At 48.8% G+C, this 18367-nt stretch overlaps 1 protein-coding gene across 9 annotated transcripts in view; it reads right to left on the reverse strand.

Moving 5' to 3' along the window:
* The window catches only part of CORO1C (coronin 1C), a 37192-nt gene that overhangs the window by 5772 nt on the left and 13053 nt on the right, over positions 1-18367 (reverse strand). For 7 of the 9 annotated variants that reach the window (XM_015878238.3, XM_015878239.2, XM_015878241.3 and 4 more), the window contains exons 2-5: positions 12139-12338; positions 6569-6691; positions 1852-1981; positions 192-373 (exon numbers count right to left, since the gene is read on the reverse strand). In XM_015878238.3, coding sequence (XP_015733724.2) covers positions 192-373; positions 1852-1981; positions 6569-6691; positions 12139-12338 — 635 coding nt within the window. Of the gene's footprint in view, positions 1-191; positions 374-1851; positions 1982-6568; positions 6692-12138; positions 12339-12422; positions 12857-15679; positions 15892-18367 lie in introns of those variants that run through there. The other 2 variants (XM_085555918.1, XM_085555921.1) reach the window with 2 other exon arrangements.

Raw genomic sequence — 18367 nt, forward strand, 5'->3', positions numbered from 1 at the left:
ATTAGATGTGGAATTACACTCCAGTAGGTTTTAAAACGCAGCCCTCAAATCCCAGTTCAAACACTAATTCCAATAAACCCAGACAAATCCTCCAAGCACTGCTATCCCTCTTGTAATTTCTTTCTCGCTCTGAAAAAGGTTCTTCCTTCCTATGCTCTCTTTGCTGAAATGAAGTGACTGCACAAACTTACAGCGATGATTTCTTGTTTCCGGGGGTCAATGATTCGAACTTTTTTGTCTTTGGAAGCTGTACAGATTAGGCTACCATTGCGATTCCAGCTCACATTGTAGATCACATCCACGTGCATGTCGTCTAAGTTGATGAGGGCTTCACCTGTCCCCACGTTCCAGATGATAATTGCATTATCACAACCTGAAAGAGAAAAGGAAAGTTAAACATCACAGCCGTGATGTGAACTGAAGAAAGCCAGCAGCAGAGAACAAGGAATGAGACCTGCTGCAGCTGCAGTGCCTCAAGCACTGTCTCTTAACTGTACTCTGTGTGCAGCACCCCAGGCAGCACCACCTCACTTGAATACAGGGTCAGAGAGGGGATAAAGTGGCCCGAGATGGCAAAGAGGTGATGTTCTTACAGCTCTGCACATGACAGCACTGGTTGACAGTCACTGCCCTCTCAGGTTATAGAGATTTGCAACAGAAAGTGGTGTGGATGGAAAATTAGGCAAGCGACAGTAGAAGAAACAGCAGAACATGGTGGGGAAAAAAACGGCAGGCATCAAAAGCTGAGGTCAGCTGTTTCATGAGGATCATTAGGCAGGTGGTTTCGTTCAAGGACCAAACAGCAAGAGGACAAAGAATAAAGCCTTGAACAAGATGACAGCAAAATAAAGAACAGGACTGCAGCCATAAGATCCAAGGAAAGGGAACAAAAGCACGAAGCATCAGTTAGCAATGATTCCTAATGCTTAAGGAGGGGTGAAAAACATATTAAGGAGAAGATGATGATCCCTGCACACTTCTGAACAGTCCAAGAGACATCCAACATCAATTTGCTGCCACTAAGAAGTCTGGAGGCTGCAGTGATCTGATGGTATCCTCCTGGCCAGGCTGCCTGGACACACACAGCACGAATACGACCAAGCTGCCTTCTCCTTTTGTGCATTCCCATACTGAGCTTTGCTAATTTAACTGCCACAAAATCTGCATCAAATCCTTATTGAGAAACCAGATCCAAACCAAACCAGCACCTCAGAGAGCCTTTACACCTACCAAAAACACACAGCTCATCTGACAGCCCAGCTGAAACCATTTGCTGCTTTTATTACGCTCCAAGCTAAAGGTCATGCTATGAAAGCTGCAGAGTGAGCTAATGGATAACGACTTTCCATTTTATTTCCATAACGATTTGACTGCTTTTCAGTGGCCAAAAGAATCACACTGCATATAGTGTACCAGTCAAGGAGGCCATTTGGAAAATACTGAAAGGTTGTGGAATGAAGAGCCAGGCGTTAGGACAGATGACGGAGATCAGTGAAATGGAGGAACAGTTGGGCCTTTTATAAGTACATGAAAACAGGGATGAGGAGAGTGCATAGAAACGCCTATCAGCTGATGAAACTTGCAGATCAAAGGCAGTCCAATAGTTGTAATCCTGTAGTTCATGCCTCCGATTTCCTGCTTCTTGTTCCTGTAAACTGAGGGCAATAACAGGACAAGATAAGGAAGGGGCTGTGAGCCACATGTCACAGTGCTCCTAGGAACTGTCACGGGTCTCATGATTCCCTGAAGCAGCTGGGAGAGGGCAGGAGGATCCATCAGCTCCCTCTCCTCCAAAACACCCAATTGAGATGCCACGGGGATGGCTGCTGCCCACACAGCACTGCCACATACCTGCACTGAGCAGCACGTTGCGCGCCGTTGGGTGCCAAGCCACGATGCCCACTCGCTTCGAATGGCCTTCTAGAACTACCACTGGTTCTGTCAAGGACAGCGTGAGCCCATTCTCAGGAATCTGCCATACCTGGAAAGGGGAAAAGGAAAGATAGTGAGCCAAAGGGCATCCCTCTGACAAACACATTACTCATTCGCTTCATGCATCCTGTGCCAAGCCACAGCACTAGCTTAGGCTGACACTTCTCCACATCAATGGGGAAACAGAGGGAAGAGACTTTTGTCAGGGCTGAGTGTAACATCCTTCCAGCACAGCACCTGACTGCTGGCCAGTCACACCATGAATCCCCTCCACCACCATATCTCAGAGCCATACATGTCAGCTATTGCTTGTGAAGGACTCAGAAAACATCACCTTGCTGCTCAATTCCACCTGAACCAGCTGCTGTCCTTTCAAGCTATGCTTGGCCAAGGTAAAGAAGAAGTTGCAGCTACGTTGGGGCTGACTTCTTTAGAAATGCTGGCTGTTAGTTTTCTGTCTCACCTACATGGCTCCACATCCTTCTGCTGGTCAGGACAGTGCCAGGGGGGGGAGGAGCAGTCCCAGGGCTCTGATCACACACTGGCATTCCCAGCCATGGGGCCAGGACAGCTACACTGACCTCAGGGGTTGTCCTCTGCGATGGGCAATGACAGGAGAAAAGATCCCGTCCCTGTGCCCCAGGGCAAGAGCAGCCCACCAAACCTATTACTGCCGTTCAGCGCTGGACAACCAGCTTTGAACTGAGTTTGACCTACATCTGGCACGTTAAAAACAACTAAAGCAGAAGCCTTCAACTGAGCACTCCTAGCTGCTGGAGGTAGGTGGCAGCAGCAGAGCGTGTTTGCTTCCCCTTCTATTGTTTGCTTTTATTGGAGGAGGAGAAGAGGGATTGCCAAGCCCTGCCCGCAGTGCCCAGCGAGCAGGACGACACCAAGAGGATCTTAGAACCAGGGCAGCTCACCTCCAAACAACCCCAAATGACTTCAGCAGCACAGCTACACCCCTGCCTGCACCCTCCAGGGTCCCAAACCCCTCCTTCTCCTCATGCCCAGCCATCCCAGCAGCATCTACAGCACCAGGATGGCACGTATTGGCTTTTCACCAGCATCAGCAACTGCAGCCTCCATTTGAAAGCAAAATACACCTTGCACACTGCAACAAGTCAGTGCACCTGCCTGTGACAAGGTAACTCCAGGTTACAGAGCTGTCAGCTCTTCTAGGAGCAGCTTTGTTCGTGCCAGCCAGGGAATAAAAGCCTGACAGCAGCAACAGCTAACGCACGTCTGCTGACAGCAGTGCAGAGCTTCACTGTCAGTCTGCTAAAACTGGCACTGGCACTTAATGTAATTATTTTACGTAGGTCTCACAGGAACCACCTCCGAAGCCTTAATGACTCTGAGTGCAAATGCAACGCTGCAGGAAAGAGCTGCTGCCTGAGGCAGACAGCAGGGAGGGGTGGGAGTGTTGGGGAGGGGGCTGTGCAGGAACCACAGGGACCATGGGGGCAGCCTGGGGCACAGGGGGGAGAGGAGCAGGAACAAAGAAGACCCAGAAGCCATCCAAAATGCTTCTCCTCTAGATGAAAAGGCCAGGACAGTTGGGACTGCCAGAGGGAGGCTGATGTTGTGCTGAGGATGAGGCAGGGAAGCAGAGCTCTGCTCACCCCAAAGTTTGGGGAGCCCTTGTAAATGGCAAACCTTGATGAGCACGGTGTCTTTTTCCCCCTTGGAGAGAACAAAGCTGCTCTTGTACACTGGTCTGCCCCAAATTCATGTGGTCTCACCCCAGGCGGATGGCTGTACTGAGCCTGGGCAGCTTTCAGAGCCACAGCTCCAGCCGAAGGGGACCAGCAAACGAAGAGAGGGGGAACTGCAGGCAGAAACCAATAGAATGGATTTTTAAGAAGCCTCTGGAGGACGGAGATATGTCTTTTTCCTTCAAGGGAAAGAGGGAAAGCCCCTATAGCTTACAGCAGCTGCAGGCCAGTGTAATCCCCTGCAGATTACACAAACTATTGACCTAATAATCCTGTTTGGGATTGCAAAAAAGCCAGGAGTGTAAAAGGTCGGGGTGTGCTCCCCAGCGACCCGGCCCAGCATTCCTACATGGGGAGGGAACCTCTCTGCGTGGGATGGAATGGGCACAGCACAGCTTCCCACGTGGAGGCCTTCACATCGCACAGTGAAATGAATGAGCCCCAGCTTTCACCTGCTGCCCTGTAGGAGCAGGCGGTGGGATCAGCCATTCTCAATGAGGGCTCTCCGTTCATTTTGAAACCCATTTGCTCCATGGAATGAACTCTCCTCTGGTTGTTAACAACAAGATCATTAGCGTTCACCTTCTGATGAAGCACATTTCCCCTATCTGACAAAGGCCATCTGATACCATTTACGAGCCATTCCAGAATCAAACGTTTTCCAGCTGAATTAAAAAAATCCTTCAGTACATTACAGTCATTCAGCAGAGCACCAAGCATGAATATTTAAGTAATTCCTGATTCGTTGGCACAAGAGGATCCTTCTTCAAAGAGAAGCCACAGAAGGTATCCGCATGCCTCCGTGTTTTCAAGGAAGTCTTTCTGAGAGCAGCCATGGAGCAGAGGAGATGGGGATGCCCCACTGTTATCAAAAGAAAAAGGTCTGCTTCCCCTGTACCCTAATGAGCCCAAATAATTACCTGCTCGGATGCAGCTCCCAAGCTATTTTCACCTTACAGATCGACTTCTCTCACTGCTTGGTTGGATTCTCTGAGCCACGTTCTCCCCCTCACCATGAGCCCGGCTGATGCTGACGGGTCCTGTTGTGGCACAGATCCTAAATCCTTAAGTGCCAACATACAGATGGCCCCTGACAATGGAAGTTACTTATTCAGAGCAGCCGGTGCCTCTGCAGAAAGCCACGTCGTTTCCTTCCATCACATCACTGGGTTTTGGTTTTTTTTTTGCATTTTCTGTTGGCTAATGGACAGTTCAGAGCTGAAGAAGTGCTACATATCCCTCAAAGGAATTAAGATGAGTTTATTCAGAGCCAGGCTGCTCAGGAAGCAGGACTCCAAAACCTCTGCTGAAGAAAAGCGAGGAAAACAGGATACGGAACAACTTGTGCCAAGCCAGACAAGCAATTAAAGCTGGGACAGCTCAGCTCACCGGCTCATCCAGTTCCTCTCCCAAGCAATCCAGGCCAGCAGTGTTCTTTACAATCTCCAGCTCTCTGTCCAGCCTACTTCATATGTGTTGACCACCAGAAACTATACAAGACCTACCAAGAGACTCAGCTGAGCCTTCAGCCCTCCTTGCCTTCACCTCCACTGCTTTCAGTGCAGCTCAGAGCCACCATTTCCCAGACCCACACGTATGGGGGTGTGGGGACAGGACGGGCAGTGGCCTAAGAGCAGACAAAGCCCCACAGAGCTGTTTGCACAGCAGTGGGCTCCAACACACACGATCGATGCTGTCTGATCCATCAGGAGAGTTTGGACAATTCTTGTAATTGAACACTGTCAGTTTTTCTACACAGTTCAGTCCCTCTGGAGCCTTACAACATATTTGTCATTGCACTTGGATTAGTGACTTATCTTTGCCTCCCCAAAGCAGCTATGGACCATAGCTCTGTCTGCTTCTGTTGACGCTCGTGTTTCAGAAAGCATTCGTTCTGACTCACAGCCTTTTTGGATTCTGGTTTCTAGAGGAACAAAACAGCATCCTTCAAAACTCAGTTCTAGCCCAGTAGCGACTGTTACAAACACAGAAGCTTGTTGTTTTGTTTAATATTAAATATAGTATGCTTTGTTAACATGCTTCGGCTTCCAAGACAGAGAGATCACAGGCGAGAGCTGTCCCAGGATAAGCCACTTGGGATGAATCCCCTCCCAAACATTTTAACGACGAACAGAAGCAAAGGAATTTATCTGACATGATCTATAATAAGATTTCAATATAACATTCAGCCTACAGCATTTCTAAATATGGCCAAAGATCACTGAAGTTATTTGGCATTATTTCATCTCACAAGCATTTTCTTTCACTTATTCTGCTGTGTTTGCATACACAGGATTCCACATCCATCACTGAGCAAGGTCGCCTATTGTTCAGTAAGTAAAACAGGACTGGGGACCAAGGCTGGCAGGTGTAAAGATTGGACCAATGTTAACACGCTTCAAAAAATACAAATAAATTGAAACAAAATCCCAAACTTTTGACACCTACTCACAACTTTGACTAGGAAAAGATCTAAGTTTGAACTTTAAACCAAGGGCTGAAGCAATTATAAAAGCACATGGGCTTGTTCCTCCCTCTAATCTCCATGGCTTTCCAGCACGCGCCTCCACATCCATTTGGATACCTGAGATTGGGAACCTCCTCCACCTTCTGTAAAGCACTGCAAACCAAACCAAGCCACTGCTGAGTGGTGCACTGCCTTCTCTTCCATCATCAGATCCCCAGAGCAAGAACTGCTCTTCCATTTGTCCAAGAGAAAACCAGAAAGCTGGATGCCAAGGTAGAAGGCATCATCATTTCTCAAGCAGAACCCAAACCCACTACATAGAACGCCTGTAAGTACTCCTCCATCAGCAAGGACTCTACCTTTGGTATCAGGACAGGAGACAGCCACTTGCCTTCAGAAACAAACCCACCATGTGCAGCAACACTTTCAGCATGAAAGCAGATCCACTCACCATGACAGTGCAGTCCTCAGAACCGCTGGCGATGACCTGGTCATTGTGGGGACACCAGTCTATGTCCAGCACGGGTCCCGTGTGCCCGCACACTGTTGGGTAGGACTTGTCAATTCGGCCCGTCTGGAATGGAAAAGCAAAGAGGAGAGCTGTGATACACTGACAATACAGAGCACATCTCAGACAACAGGGGAAGACTCCTCCTAAGGCTGCATTGAGGCTTTTGGGATTCAGTTTTATGGCATTTGGAGCATCTTGTGCACCAACAAAGGAAATGAGCTGGTGATTTTCTTCCTGGAGACATCCCGTGGTGCAAGCCAGCTCTGTTTGTGCCTCATGACAGTGGGCAGCCGCAGCTAAAGATAACCAGGCTGCAGCTCTAATTGCAGGGTGCTGCAGCTCTTTGAGTTCACCGAGCCTGTTCGCTTTCATCCCAAAGGCATTTTGCTGAGATGGAAAGCGTTTGAGGCGCAGTTAAGTGCAGCAAAACACAGGACTAAATGATAAATGCTGCTGGATCTACTGACTGCCACAGCGACGCCCTCGCTGCTCCCCACCTGCCCCTATGGCACAACACAGTGCCACCAAAGTCAGCTCCCCATGTGAGATGGACCCAGCAATGCCAACATAGCACCCTTTTCACATCCTGAAAGGGGGGGGGGGAGGGCAAAAGCAGATTCTCATATTAAAGTGTTACTGAAGTCCTCCCAGGTTTGAGGGTTTGGTTTTGTTTCCTTTCCTCTCCCCTCTCCCCTTTTTTTTCTAATGTAATCTTTTAATGAGTTAAGGATTTAAAATAAACCTCCAGCTTTGATACGCAGCTTAAAATTAACTCAGTATGACTTCAAGAAATTAAACCCTTCTCTAAATCCATTACTGCTCTGATTGAGCGGCAGTTCACAGCAATGGCTTCTGATGCTCCAGAGGTTGTGCTTTGAGAAATAGTCCTAAAAACCTTAAAAGATGAATCTGAGGATCAGTACCAGTGTGTTGGGTGGAGCTGAGCAGGAACACATTCAGAGTCAGGTCCTTTGGTAGGAGTGGGCTGCCCTTAAGGACTGATAGATGAGAACAAAAAGCTCTGTTATTAAATCCAGAGGGGTCAGATAAGCAGCACGGGAAACCCATCCCTACCAGTGGCAGCTTTACCAATTAATGTGATCGTCTCACAGCTGTTTCTATGCCAGAAAAGGGCGACTGGCTGCAGGAAGCAGCCCCCAGATGATGGTAAAAATATCACTGGGAACAGCTGCTTCCCCCAGGCCAGGCTACGCTCACCACTAACAAGAGGGAAGTGGCATTGAGTTGCACAAGGAGCAGCGATTTCACCACCCTCACTTTGCAGAAGTCTGAAGAAAGAAATCAGGTTGCAAGCACCGAGCCTGGCAAACAAACTGACCGCTACCTGTCCTCTGAGCTGTGCGACCATCTCCAGTTCTGCACATCAGATGGAGTGAAGCTTGATGCACTCTGGGCACTCATCTTCCACCTCTGTTTGCTGCAGCTGGCCAGGCACATGGCACTTAGGGAAAATAATACGGGACGCAATGGAAGTGCATTGCTCTCTCGTGACCATGACAAACAGCCATTAGCCACTAAACCCAATCACAGCATCCACAGCTAATATGGAAGATGATGAGAGAGATGATCCCTTCCATCCCTGCCTGCAGCCACCGAGCACAGCTTCCACCCTTAGCATTGCACAAGGCCCGAGGAGCTGCAGCAGCCTCACCTTGCACTGAGCTCTACCTAAGCACAAGGCAGGGAAGGAACAGTGCTTGCACCTCAGCATCCTGCCTGCCTGCTCTTCCTTAATGCATCAAGAACCTGATGATCCACAGCAAACAAGCTGATGGTGATAAATGAAAACTGGCGATATCTTGCTTTTTTAATCTAGCTGTTGCACAGTAGTCTTGAATTCTCATCTCCCCCACTCAGCATTCACCATTCACCACTGCTTGGGGCTGTGTGAGAATTGGATGGAAACTTAGGGGGGAAAACATCCTTTGTGGTCTTTGGTAGCAAGGCAGCACTTCCCCTTCTGGAGGCTTTATGTAACGGCTCACGCTCTGCCACCACAACTGAGAACTCCCTGCAGCAGCATTTTCTTCTTTGCAAGCTGCAAAGACTTTGCAAAGGGATGGGGGAATTACCCCCAGTCCCATCCATAGCACAGCCCCAGCATCCCCGTGTTTGTGAGCCGCTTTCCCCAGCACATCAGGAAGCTCCCAGCTTCCACCTCCATGGAGCTGCTGTGTGCAGGAAGCAAAGCTCCAAAGGAGAACGTGCTTGTGTGGATGGGTGTACAGCACCCTCCCTGTGCACCCATTGCATTGACTGGGAGCAGGATCCCAGATCAGCTCTGCAGTCCTGCTGTGCTCGGTGCCAATCACACACAACCTGCAGCAAGCTGCTGTTCCACCTTCTTCCTGCAGCTCACGCTGATTAACCCATTATCTGAGCTCCATAATGGATATGGATTCAAGCACTTTATCTACTGCTCTCCCTGCAGAGCAGCTGACCCGCGGGAATAGCAATTCCCAGCAAGTCTAAAGGCTCATCCATATGATGAATCCCTCCAGGCCCATTCACAAGGCGGTTGCACAAAGCAGCCCGGCGGCACCGAACCCGGTTCTGGTCACGCAAGGGTTAACCGGCTCGCACTTGGCGCGCCGCGACTCCTCCCCAGCCAATCAGCGTGGCGGTCCCGAGCGCTGTCATGACCATATAAGGCAAAAAGCCGCGGCTGCCGCAGTGCCGCTGTGGCGGGCGCGGGAACGCGCGCGCGCGGCGCGGGAAAGGGCGGGGGAGTGACACGTGCGCGGTCCGGAGCCGGCAGAGCCTGTATAGCACAGAGAGACCAGGAGGGGTTTAGTGCTGAGCCCCGGTGTTGTTAAGTGCTGAGCCCCGGTGTTACACAGGGCTCCTGCAGCTCTATAGCCGTGCTGACAGCTCCCTGAGGTCAGACTGTAAGAGTGATGCCCCGGGAAGTGGAAGGGGGTTGATTTCCCTGAGGCTGGAGCTACGTCAGGTGTTAAACGTTAAAAGCGTATCAAAGGCAAGGTGTAAAAGTGACTGCTTTCATCTCCAGGATATAACAGCAAGCGCCTTGCTGTGGGAACTCAAACACCTGTGCTAAATGGACTCGATCAGAAGTCAGAATGGGGGAGGGGAGATGTTGAGGGAGCTGAAGGAGCGAGTGTCATCACTTACAGAGGCAGAAATAGAAGAGGAACGCAGGAAGTGATAGAGCACGGCCCACAGCGTGCTGTGCTGCAAAAGAAATCATCAGGCTGAGGGATTTAAGAGCAGCAGCCCTCAGCAACCAGCCATGCCTCAAACCTTGTCATATGGGAACTTGAAAACAGGGTTGGAATGTGGCTGAGAACACAGAAGTGAAACCAAAGGATAGCAGGAGGAATCACTGAATAAATGAAAATATATATATATAAATAAAAAAAACAACCTACCAAATAATAACACATAGCAAGGGGAAAATAGGAGCCTGTCCTGGCAGGGCAGTGCTGCAAGGCATGCAATGCCACAGCAACTGAGCAAGGGGCTTCCAACCCAGGTCTGTGCTCTGGCACCAGGCTTGGGGAGGAGCAAGACATGCAGCTCCAGGGCAGCACAACCCAGAATGTCTGCAAAGAGCTGCTAAAGAGATGAGCAAAATGCAGAGCTATGTAAGAGCCTGGGGGCTGGCTTGCTTCGTTAGAGCTAGCAAGGCAGAAGTGAGAACTCGCCGCGTCTGCTCCTGTGATGCACTCCCCATCAGAACGCTGTATTCACTTCTGGCCACCACTGCTATTTATAACAGGGCAGATCTGCACACAGAGGTAAGAAAAAGGGCTGATACCAGACAGAACATTTGAAGAGTACGGCTAAGAGAGGCACGAGGGTCACAAAGACAAAACGTTACTAAGGAGGAATAGTAGCTTTTCTTTTTTCCTTATTCACACGAGTACAAAATGCCATCTTAAACAAGAAATAGGAAGGTTTTGAAAGAACAAGGAAACACCAGGAGCTGCTGGAGCACAGCACAGAGCAGGCTCCCTGATCTGGTGCTTCTCTGTTGGAAAGAACCATTTATCTAAAGGGTTACGAACCCAAATCTAACTGCTTCTGTAAAGCAACACCATCCAAATGCTGCAGCTCTAAGTTTGTACTAGAATCAGTTTGTATCCGTATTGGACTACTGACTCTATCTAACATGGCAAGAATTTACACTAAATGCATAAATGAAGCCAGGCGTGCGATTTTAGAAGCATCAAACATGCAGAATTGAGGGGAGCAAGAAACGTTCTCAATACGATCCCCTATCATTCCTAAGGACGTTTATTTCCCTTCTACCTCCATCAAGTTATCCCTCTTACATATTGTACAGTTTCAAAGGAGAGAAAATTCCTGTGGAAAGAAATTACTCAGATGAAGTAATGCATTTAGGTTTGATGTTTCTTGCTTTTGTTTTTTAACTACGAACACATGAAGGGATTGGGGTGGCCAAGAGCCTGTCAAAAGATTTGCAGGGTAGCATTCTTGTAATCTGACTGTGGTAAAAAGCAGCACATCAGAAAAGGGAGAGGAGAGCAGCACTCTCCTCTGCAAGGATGAAAGATGCACTGTGGTTTTTCCACGTGATACCTGGGGGCAGAACGAATTTATAGAATTTCTTTCAGTCTGAGATGCTGCTCCTGCTCTTCTGTTCGCTTTTATACCATAACATTATGAGACTGGCAGGGAGATTTCCATGCCAATCTATACAGCCTCCTCCAGCTATTTGATGCAGCCATTCTTGTAGCTGGTGGGCAGCAACCCATCCTTTCTGTGTGCTTTACAAAGCATAGGCCTGAGGAGCTACAAAAATATTCAAAGGAAAGGGAAGTAAATTGTACATACAGCCTCACTGTGGGATTATTTCTGGAGACTGAGCAGCATTTGGCACAGAGAATGCAAGGGACAGGCTCAGGTGAAGTAATGCTTCTCTCTGTGTCAGGTACTAAGGACTAGCAAGACCTGGCTGCAGCATCAGGGCCCAGACACAGCCACACAGGCTGGGTGAGCTGCAAGAGTGCTGTGATGGCCCTGGAGCTGTTGTCTCACACCATACAACAGAAGTGTAATGACAGGACAAGCAGCAGCCAGACCAGCAGCACCATGGTCACAAGGGCTGTGCATATGTGCTGCATGGAGCAGCATCCAGCTGTGCCACACACTCCATCCCGGTCTGAAGGGAGCATTCCTGAATTTAGCAACTCTCAAAGCTCATGGAGCCAAATCCTGATGGCAGAAAAGCCTGTCTGCAGCTAGCACAAATGGAGAGGCTTTAAGAGGAGCACGAGTTCAACTCAGAAACCTCTGACATAAAGATTTGTTTTAGATCAGTCAAGCCAAACTACTTATTTACTGCATTTAACGCACAGGAAGCGTCCTGACTCCAGCAGCATTACATGTGTTCTTACACAGCACAACCGAGCAACGTTTGTCACAACACAGCAGAGACTTCACAGGCACTGAAGTGTCAAGGGAAGGCTGAGCATGTTAAAAGTGAGAAACCCAGCAGCACTTACCTTATGCAAAGGCAGCACCAGGAAGGCCCCGCCGCCGCTCGCATCCACGATGATTGCAACGAACCTGGGGTTGACAGCACAGAAGGAGCTGTCCCAGGTGACGCGGGAGACGCGGATGTCATCGTAGCACTGGTCGTTCTTCACTGCCTGGCCAAACACATGCCGGAATTTGCTCTGTCGTACCACTCGCCTCATCGTGTCTGTAGAGAAAAGGAATAGCAGAAGGTGGTTAGCAACGTGCAAGGATGTGCTGCTTGTTAGAGGGCAAGTCAAGGGCTTGTCACCTCGCTGTCACCCGGCACCGGCGCTACACAATGCAGCTTCACACACTGCTGCATTCACAGGAAGCTTCCTGTAGACCTGCTAAGTTCTCAAGCTGCTTTACACTTAACAAACAGCACAGGTTGCCTCATCCCTGACACAACCAAACCGCACGTTCAAGGGGTGTTTTGCAGCAGGAGCTCGCTGGTTAAGTGTCAGCATTGCCATCGCAGACGCTCATTCTACAGCAAAGGAAGTCCCTAATCCTAAAAGCAGTTTTTAGACAAGTCTCCGCATATTTTCAGGGAGAAATCTGGGCTTGGATTGAACTTGTTTACTTTCAAGTCAGACAGGGTCCAGAAGATGTAAATAAAAACGCAAGCTCTCAAAATCCGGTGTTCCTGTGAAGTGGTTCCACATGTCAGCCAGCTTCCACTTCTTTCTTCTCACTCCAAAATCTCACTAAAAAAATAATAAAATTAAGTTTCCTAGGCAGAAAGGAGTAATGGAAACAACCTAATGACTCAAATTAACTTAGCGTGTCTGTAGCACTTCTCTTGAGAAAAGGATTTTCAAGAAGGTTTGAGTTAAAATAGAGGGAAACTGACCAGCATGGAAAATTCCAGTGCTGGATGAAGACTCAGGTATGGGACCAAGTGTGAATCCCAGCCCTGGAAGCAAGCATCCATGTTCTTCCTTGCTTCTCAGAACCTCCCCATGTGGAAGCAGTGCTGGGAAAGCCACTGTGCTTTGCAAAGCTTCTCCCTGCAGACCCAGGCTGATGCCATCACAAGGTTCTGCTCAGGGCATGGTACAGAAACGATGGCCCATTCAATCTCTCAAATGAATCGCATCATTTGGAAGCTGCCACAAACACCAGTTTGTTATCACAGAGTTGTAGAAGGGTTGGAGTTGGAAGGGACCCCCAAAGTCCATCTGTTCCCACTGCCTGCAGTGCTCAGGGACACCCACAGCTCCATCAGTGCTCACAGCACCATCCCCTGACCGTGGGTGTCTGCAGGGATGGGGCACCTCCACCTCTCTGTGCACCCTGTGCCATTGTAGCTTATAGAAAAGAGAAAAACAAAAAAGCAGTTGTAATTTTTAAACATAAAACATTGTGAACGATTTGAGATTCTCAGATGAAACGAAGCGACGTGCAACGTATTAATGGTTACTGTCACGTTGCAGATGAACTTAGGTTTCCTCTGTCAGTTAGTGGAATTGCACAATGTACGTTCTGCCACACATTGCACTTAAAACCACGGGGCTGCTCCGAGCTGGGCACACCCAGCGACAGCACATTGCAATGGGAAGCCACCAAGCAGCAGAGATATGAGCACGAAGCACGGCCCACCGGCGCCATTTTGTGCTCTCAACAGGCCTCAGCAAAGCCTGACCCAAGTGCACTTCAGCTCAAGATGCCTGAAAGAAAACAAACGTGTCGTCCAACTGCTGCTTGAGGACTGACGGAGATGTGGCATGCAAGAAACACAGCTCCACACCCACTTGCTAATCTATTGCATAGATGTAAAGTGGCTGGGCCTGCTCCCAGCAAGCCATTAGTGCTGCACGGCAGTGGGACGCAGAGCTTTGGGTCCAGTGATGGCTCCCAGTGCTGTCCCCATCCCCACTAACAGCCACACATTGCCTTGCTGGTCACACTGGTTCCCTGGTGTGAATGCAGCCTGTTCTCATCCCATTGATGGTAGTAAAGCAAACTGCCCGCTGTCAACACATGGCACATGCAGGGGCTTTGTGACTGGTCTGCTTCAATGCTGAGAACACAGATAGGGTAGTTAATAAGAGGGATTGTTTGTATAGCTTGGATAATTATAACCCCATTTCATCAATACCTGAACACCATAAGAAAATCCCTTGCAAACATTCTATTTTCTCCAGTGATAAAATCCTACTATTCTATTTTCCTCATTTTTTACCATTTGCCAGATTTTTTACCATTTGATGGGGGTCGATTTCTTGCTTTCCACAACCGACATTTAAAAGCACAGAGAGCCAGACGTATCTCAAAACACCCCTATTTGTTCCAAACCCATTTGTTCGAGCACACCTTCGCTGCCCTCTTCCCCCCCACCTACAGCTCATCATTCTTAGCAGGAGCTCTCCATGATGAACACATGGCGAACAGCCTCCAGAGTCCTCATTTCCATAGCAAAGGGACTGATTCTTGGCTTTGGATCACAGCCATTTTGATCTGGCTGCTCTCCAAAGAGAAGTGGGGGGGAGAAAAGAAATAAATGTGCAGGCTCTGGCTATAAAGAGAAGCAAGTACGGATCTTCCTGCACAGAACAGAAAGTGGGCAGGTGGAAAACAACACGGGGTTAGCTCAATCCTGAGCACTAAGAAGAGTCATCTTCTCCCTATACCAGCGCCTTGTGAAAATGCTAAGTGTGTTTATAGGATCCTAATTTGTCTCTCAGCACTGAAGTGTGAAGGATCACTCCTTGACCACCCACACAATGAGCAGGATTTGGAAGCTCCATCCCTGGGGACACTCAGTGTCAGGGGATGGGGTTGTGAGCACCTGATGGAGCTGTGGGTGTCCCTGTGCACTGCGGTGGAGTTAGATTAGATGATCTTTAAGGATCCCTTCCAATTAAAGAGGTTCTATAAACCTAATGTGGAAACTGGGCTGGTCCTCCTGGTCATCATCAGAGGTGGGCTGAAGGCAGGGCAGCACTCAGCCCGCTCACTCGCTGGATCACACAATGAAATGCCAACATTTCTGCCTATCTGATGTCTGGAAAATAGAGATGCAGCCTTCATCATCTACAAAACCCCACGAGGCTTCTGGTAGCCAGAGCACATCCACAGCCAAACAGGGCCGGGCTTGGGCAGCACACTCAGCATTAAGCATTCAAAAGGAGAAGGACAATTAGATTGTGGTCGCCGCCGCTAAATCTGAGCTGAGGAGCTGGAACCATCTCCATACACTTGCTCGACAGGAAATGCTTTTTTTTTCCTCCCCCCCTCTTTGGTAAAGTACAACTTTAGAGGATTTAAAGCCTCGCTGCTACGAGCTGAAAGGAGTTTGAATCTTGCCAGAGTTCCAGCCCTCAGCAAAACGAGAACAGAAGCGCTCGACGCCCTGCAAAGACAGCGACAATAGAAGTGCTGACAGCTCTGTGCCTCAACTCATCTCCTGGACCCGCTCGGAGGCACCGACATCTTGCACGTCCTGTGCAGGGCACAGCAAAGAACCTTCCGCTTTCAGTCTTTCCTTCCTTGAATGTCAAGTGACATCCAGCTGAATTTTACCTCGCATTCAAGCTCCGTCTCCCACTGCCATATGGTTCAGGCTCCGGCCTTTGTTCCAGCCTTTATAAAGGATCTCAGAAATGCAGAATGCCATCAGCCATACTTGCACACAGTGATACTTTTCATCCCGTTTCTTTCTGATCTCCCATCACGATGTGTCACGAGAGTTACCATGGGTTTGCCCGTTTTCCTGTTTATAAAGGATTTATCTGTCTACAGAAGCCAACAGATGGATTTTTCTGTGGCTTCGGAGGGTTTTTTAGGCTGTTTATGCAAGAGGAAACGCATCCTGCTAGGGAACACTTACAGGAAAACCCCCCACTAATGGCAAAATCCTGCTCAGCTCATGTGATTGTGTGATCCATTCTGGAAAGGGCGACATTTGAAAGAAAGGGCTGGTTTCAGGCCCAGCCAGCCGGAGGCTACGGCTAAAGGAGGGGGGTACAAAGCAACCAGACTGGGAGAATGGCTCTTTCCTTATAAAACGCTGCTTCTTTTGGGGATGGAAAGGAACAGGGCTTTCCCTTAAATGGGAAACTTGAAGATAAGCAAGAGTTGCATCTGTTTATGGTAAGCCCCAAACTCCGTTCAGCACCAGCTTTATTGAAGGGATTCCATGCGGCTCTGAAATCAATTCAGTCTCAGATAACAATCAACAAATGCAGAGCAGATAAGGAGAAAGACCAAGGCACTGTAGGTAACATCACCAGAGCAAATCACTATCAATGCCCTCTATGAGGGGACACCTGCCTTGTCACTGACATAGAGAGTCCCTTGCATCCCTGCCATGATTCCATCTCTCTATGATTCCCCCCCCAGCAAAGGGATGGTGGCTGTGTGGCTGCTCCATCCCTACACACATGAGGAAGGGAGCAGCTGAGCACTGCCCAGGTATTTCCTAATCACTGCACACCAGCATTTCTTCATCTTGGAGAGCTGAGTTGTGCAACCTCAGCATGCCACGCGTGTGCACTGAGTGCAGTGCAAACACACATCTGCCTGCAGACATATGCTTCACAGCCTTACCATAGTGCACAGGACAGCACCTTAAGAGCATCTCAGAGGAAACATGCAGCAAAAGCTTGCCAGATCATTTTAAGTGCATGGATCACTAAGCCCAAAGCAGGATGCCAACCTGAAGGGGTCACCCAGGCAAGCACAGCAAGGCTGCAGAAGCTTATCTCCCTTCCAGAGCCAATCAATGGGCACAGTCTCATGATGTTAAGTATTGAGATCTGTAGGCAGGGTGAAGCAGAGGGGGGAAAAAATGAAGTAAGAAATTACATGAGCACAAGAACTGCAGCTCTCCCTACCACACTGCATGAAAGCTCTGGTAGAAAAGGGAACTGCTTGACTCAGTCCTACCCTGTTCAACTTCACACTATCACCTCTACGGTGCACCACTTCAAATCAATTCATCCTGAGCCCAATGCCGACGGAGCTTTTGTTTTCAGATGTTCAGAGCTATTTAAACCCAGGGTGTACACTACTACAGATGGTCGCAGTCCCAAAATACATCGTATTTGCGCACAGATTATTTTCAGTCTTTGGTTACTTTAGTCTAGGTTGAGCAAGACTCTGCCATCTGATTTCACTTCGTTTTTAAAGACAAAAAGCTGCAATCTGAACTCAATGCCGAACTTTCCAGCTGTTATACCACTGGCAAGATTCTATTTTGGGATGGGAACCTAAGCCACAAACTACCAGGGAATTTGATTATATCTCAACTGGAGAGCACAGCACGCTTAAAAACGTAACGCAACCCAAACTTGAAATAAGCTGGAATTGCAGACCTGGCCCAAGTGCAAGGTGTGAGTTCTAACCTGTGAAATACTTGATCTGATTGTTTTTCAGAGCTGCACCAACGCTCCCATCTCACACACACTGTTGGGATGCACGGCCTCATTCTGAAGAGGTTGCCCTGTGTACTCATCCATATTGCTGGGGCTGATGCTCCTCACAAGAGCACACAGGGATGCAGTGGATATTTCCACTTGAATTGCATACCTGGAAACCTTCGTCTTCTTGGGTGCACAACCTTATTACTCACATTGTTTTGTAGCTTTAACCTTCATTGCCTAACATGACATCACTTACTGTCATTTGCAATGGGTGCTCTCCTGCTGCCCTATCCCAACAGGAGCCTCCATGCTCTCTTGCTAAAGCCTTCCTTCTCCTCCACTTTCTCCACTGGATTAAACACCAGAGATTGCTTCCTTACACACTGTACAACATCTACTGCCTATTGACAGCAATACACTTCCAGTGCTGCGAACAACAGCCCTATGAATTTCAGCCAGAGACATCACACCAGAGTGATGGAAGGTGCTACTTACACCCCTGCCATCACCTCAACAGCAAGAGCAGCATAACCCACAAAGCAGAGAGCAACAAACAGAGCTTCAGACCATGCTCTGACCCCGAGGAAAACATGAGACAGAGAGCACAGCCCCCGTGTAGAGCTGCAAGTCAGCCAGCCTGTTCCAACAGCCAAGCTCCAGGATCCCTGTTAAGAGAAGTATGCAGATAAAACGCTTGCTCCATACAGCTGACCTAGTTCTCCTATCAGTGCAGCAGAGCTAACAGGGAAGTACCAATCTGTTCGAGGCTGCTACTCCGATTTGCTGAATTCTTCCGCTCTCTTGAAGGTTACATGAAGCTTCTTCTGTGATCATTCGTATTCCTGAT

Source organism: Coturnix japonica, chromosome 9 (genome assembly GCF_054131305.1).
Source record: "Coturnix japonica strain WE chromosome 9, WE-NBRP24, whole genome shotgun sequence".
Taxonomy (NCBI): Eukaryota; Metazoa; Chordata; class Aves; order Galliformes; family Phasianidae; genus Coturnix; species Coturnix japonica.